The sequence below is a fragment of the Myotis lucifugus genome, unplaced genomic scaffold (genome assembly GCF_000147115.1).
Source record: "Myotis lucifugus unplaced genomic scaffold, Myoluc2.0 scaffold_217, whole genome shotgun sequence".
In the NCBI taxonomy this organism is placed as follows: Eukaryota; Metazoa; Chordata; class Mammalia; order Chiroptera; family Vespertilionidae; genus Myotis; species Myotis lucifugus.
The window spans coordinates 14568-18844 of NW_005871265.1; the positions used below are offsets into that span (position 1 = coordinate 14568).

Consider the following 4277-nt stretch of genomic DNA (forward strand, 5'->3'; position numbering starts at 1 on the left):
TGGCTGGAGATCCTGGCTAGAGGTCCTGACTAGGCTGCTGATCAACTGAAGGCTGTCTCCGTGTCATTCCTTCTTCGCTGACTCCGTCCACACCTTTGGGGACCCCTGGACCTGTTGGGGTCAGACCCCAGCATCTGGCGCCCAACGTGGGGCACGAACCCACGACCCTGAGATTAAGAGTCTCATGCTCTACCAACTGAGCAGATCCAGCGACTGAGCAGATCCAGTGGTGCGCGACGAGAGCTGGCGGTTGCCATGGCGATGCGGGAGCTGGTGGAGGCCGAATTCGGGCGTGCCAACCCACTCATGAAGCTGGCCGGGCACTTCACCCAGGACAAGGCCCTTCGGCAGGAGGGGCTGAGGCCCGGTCCCTGGCCACCGGGGACCCCAGCCTCCGAGGTGGTCCCTAAGCCTTTGGGGGTAGCCTCTGAAGATGAGTTGGTGGCCGAATTCCTCCAGGACCAGAATGAACCACTTATATTGCGTGCCCCTCAGACCTTCAAGATGGATGACCTCCTGGCAGAGATGCAGGAGATTGAACAGTCAAGTTTCCGCCAGGCACCCCAGAGAGCCCCTGGGGTGGCAGACTTGGCCTTGTCTGAGAACTGGGCCCAGGAGTCTCTTGCAGCTGGAGATGCTGTGGATGTAACGCAGGATTATAATGAGACGGACTGGTCCCAAGAATTCATCTCTGAAGTTACAGACCCTTTGTCTGTGTCTCCTGCCCGCTGGGCTGAGGAATATCTGGAACAGTCAGAGGAGAAGTTGTGGCTGGGAGAGCCCGAGGGAACGACTGCCAGTGATCACTGGTATAATGATTATCATCCTGAGGATGATCTACAGCATACTGCCAGTGACTTTGTGGCCAAAGTGGATGACCCCAAATTGGCTAACTCTGAGTTCCTGAAATTCGTGCGGCAGATTGGCGAGGGGCAGGTGTCCCTGGAGTCCGGTGCAGGGTCGGGCCGAGCTCAGGCAGAACAGTGGGCAGCAGAGTTTGTACAGCAGCAGGGTACATCAGATGCCTGGATTGACGAGTTCACAAGACCAGGGAACACATCTGCCCTTGATATGGAGTTTGAACGAGCCAAATCAGCTATAGAGTCTGATGTCGATTTCTGGGACAAGTTGCAGGCAGAGTTGGAGGAGATGGCGAAACGGGATGCTGAGGTTCACCCCTGGCTTTCTGACTATGATGACATCATGACTGCTTCCTATGATAAGGGGTACCAGTTTGAGGAGGAGAACCCCCTGCGTGACCACCCCCAGCCTTTCGAGGAAGGGCTGCGGCGACTTCAGGATGGGGACCTGCCGAATGCTGTGCTGCTTTTTGAGGCGGCTGTGCAGCAGGATCCTAAGCACATGGAAGCTTGGCAGTATCTGGGTACCACACAGGCAGAGAATGAACAAGAACTATTAGCCATCAGCGCACTACGGAAGTGTTTGGAGCTAAAGCCAGATAACCAGACAGCATTGATGGCACTGGCTGTCAGCTTCACCAATGAGTCCCTGCAGCGACAGGCCTGTGAAACCCTGCGAGACTGGCTGCACTATACACCAGCCTATGCCCATCTGGTGGTGCCCAGGGAAGAAGGGGCCAGTGGCGCAGGACTGGGCCCAAGCAAGCGCATCCTGGGATCTCTGTTGTCTGACTCCCTGTTTCTTGAAGTGAAAGAGCTCTTCCTGGCAGCTGTGCGCCTGGACCCTACAAACGTTGACCCTGATGTGCAGTGTGGGTTAGGGGTCCTTTTCAACCTGAGTGGGGAGTATGACAAGGCAGTGGACTGTTTCACAGCTGCCCTCAGCGTTCGTCCCAATGACTATTTGCTGTGGAATAAACTAGGGGCCACCCTAGCCAATGGAAACCAGAGTGAAGAAGCAGTAGCTGCATACCTTCGGGCCCTAGAGCTACAACCAGGCTATATACGGTCCCGCTATAACCTGGGCATCAGCTGCATCAACCTTGGGGCTCATCGGGAGGCTGTGGAACACTTTTTGGAGGCCTTGAACATGCAGAGGAAAAGCCGGGGCCCTCGGGGTGAAGGGGGCGCCATGTCAGAGAACATCTGGAGCACCCTGCGTTCGGCATTGTCCATGTTAGGCCAGAGCGATGCCTATGGGGCGGCTGATGCCCGGGATCTGTCCGCCCTCTTAACTATGTTTGGCCTGCCCCAGTGACAGTGGGATGGGCTGCCCTGTGAGTGTCTGTCTGGAGGGGTCCCCGCTCTGCATGTGACTCCCTCTCCCCAAATGGGCCTACCAAGGGGGTGGGCTGATGATCATATGCGGTACGGCCTCTCAGGAGTGGCCTCAATGTAGGGGTGGGTAGTCTTTGTTCTAGTTCCTACATAATTGTAGGAAAATGAGCTGTATCTCTTGAGTCCCTTGGTAATTCAAGGGTGCACACCTGGCTACAGATCTCTGCATATCATGCCCTTTCTTGGTGCTGCTTTTTGGGTAGGACCCAGAGATAATAGGGTAACTGTTGTCATCAGCTGCCATTTCTCATAGGGTCTACCACATTTGTAATGTCTGTCCCCCCCGCCCTACTTTTACTAGGAATTGCGAATAGTACAGCTTCCTTGGGCAGTTATGTGTAGGCCATTCTTCTGCCATGCACCTCTGTGATGACCATATCTAGGGCGGGATGGCAGGAGTTGGCCTGTTGGACTTAAATGGTTTTTTTTTTGTTTTTTTTTTAATTAAATCTTTATTGTTCAGATTACATTTGTTCCTCTTCCCCCCCCCCCCATAAGTCCCCTCCTCCCAGTTCCCTCCCCACCCTCCGCCCTCACTCCCCACCCACTGTCCTCATCCATAGGGGCACGATTTTTGTCCAGTCTCTTCCCGCATCTCCCATTCCCCTTTCCCCCCCAAGAAAAGCCAGGCCATTCCCTTTCTATGTCCCTGATTCATTATAATCACCAGTTCATTCTGTACATCAGATTATTTATTCACTTGATTCTTAGATTCACTTGTTGAAAGATGCATGTTTGCTGTTCACAAATTGAATCTTTACCTTTTTCTTCTTCCTCTTCTTAAAGGAAACCGGTCAGCATTTCGGATAAAACTGGTTTAGTGGTGATGAACTCCTTTAGCTTTTCCTTATCTGTGAAGCTCTTTATCTGACCTTCAATTCTGAATGATAGCTTTGCTGGATAAAGTACTCTTGGTTGTAGGTTCTTGGTATTCAGCACTTTGAATATTTCTTGCCATTCCCTTCTGGCCTGCAAAGTTTCTGTTGAGAAATCAGCTGACATTCGTATGGGTATTCCCTTGTAGGTAATTGAGTCTCTTTCTCTTGCTGCTTTTAAGATTCTCTCTTTGTCTTTTGCTCTTAGCATTTTAATTATGATGTGTCTTGGTGTGGTCCTCTTTGGATTCCTTTTGTTTGGGGTTCTCTGCGCTTCTTGGACCTGTAAGTCCATTTCTTTCACCAGGTGGGGGAAGTTTTCTGCCATTATTTCTTCAAATAGGTTTTCAATATCTTGCTGTCTCTCATCTTCTGGCACCCCAATAATTCTGATATTAGTGCTTGAAGCTGTCCCAGAGGCTCCTTACACTATCTTCGTATTTTCGGATTCTTTTTTCATTTTGCTTTTCCGGTTGCGTGTTTTTTGCTTCTTCGAATTTCAAATCTTTGGCTTGATTCTTGCGCTCCTCTGGTCTGCTATTGGGTATAATATTCTTTATTTCAGTCCGTGTATGCTTAATTTCTAGTTTCTTTATCGTAGCATCGAGGGTCTCATTAGTTTTTGTGAGGCTCTCCACAAGTTTATTGCAAGCCCTCAAAATTGCGTTTTTTAGCTCCATATCCTCCATTTCTGTCATGTTTTTTTGTCTCCGCATTTTTTATGCTTTCTTGGTGCACCCCCTTGTGGTCTTTGTGTGCAGTCTTGTTCTAGTTAAGCCTTGATTTTTTTAGTTAATACTGAGGGATTTGACCACCAGGCTGACTGGCTGCGAGAATCAGCTGTGTGGAAAACTTCTGTCCTCTGGGAGGGGCTAATCTAGCCTTTGCCTGAGGCGATCCAGCAAATGGCTCTGCGCAGGGCTTGGGCGGGGCGGGATCAACAGGGCGGGCGGAGGGAGCAGTTATGGCGGCTCTCAGTCCCGTTCCCAGAGGCTCTGCTTCTCAGAACCCCGGCAGCTGCTGCAAACCTCGGAGAGAAAGCTGCCTTCAGATTCCAACTGATGCCGGACAATCCCGCTTCTCCCATCTGAGTCTGAGTCCCTAGAGACTCGCCCGGATCTGGAGCCCAGAGTCTGAGACTCCC

At 51.3% G+C, this 4277-nt stretch overlaps 1 protein-coding gene across 3 annotated transcripts; it reads left to right on the forward strand.

The window, feature by feature from the left end:
- The first annotated feature begins 232 nt into the window (after positions 1–232).
- On the forward strand, positions 233–2672 carry LOC102435046 (peroxisomal targeting signal 1 receptor-like). 3 transcript variants are annotated; one of them, XM_023761793.1, is made up of 2 exons: positions 239–1011; positions 1105–2672. In XM_023761793.1, exons 1-2 carry the CDS (start codon positions 256–258, stop codon positions 2176–2178), a joined length of 1830 nt encoding a protein of 609 aa, XP_023617561.1. In that variant the 5' UTR covers positions 239–255; the 3' UTR covers positions 2179–2672. The 3 variants fall into 3 exon arrangements, with proteins under 3 accessions (XP_014319176.1, XP_023617561.1, XP_023617562.1); XM_023761794.1 differs by having other exon boundaries at positions 239–900; positions 1012–2672; XM_014463690.2 differs by having other exon boundaries at positions 233–2672.
- The last annotated feature ends 1605 nt before the right edge of the window (positions 2673–4277 follow it).

What these genes read in the sequence shown, in the direction of transcription:
- LOC102435046 (XM_014463690.2), top strand. Translation starts at nt 256, where the DNA reads ATGGCGATGCGGGAGCTGGTGGAGGCCGAATTCGGGCGTGCCAACCCA.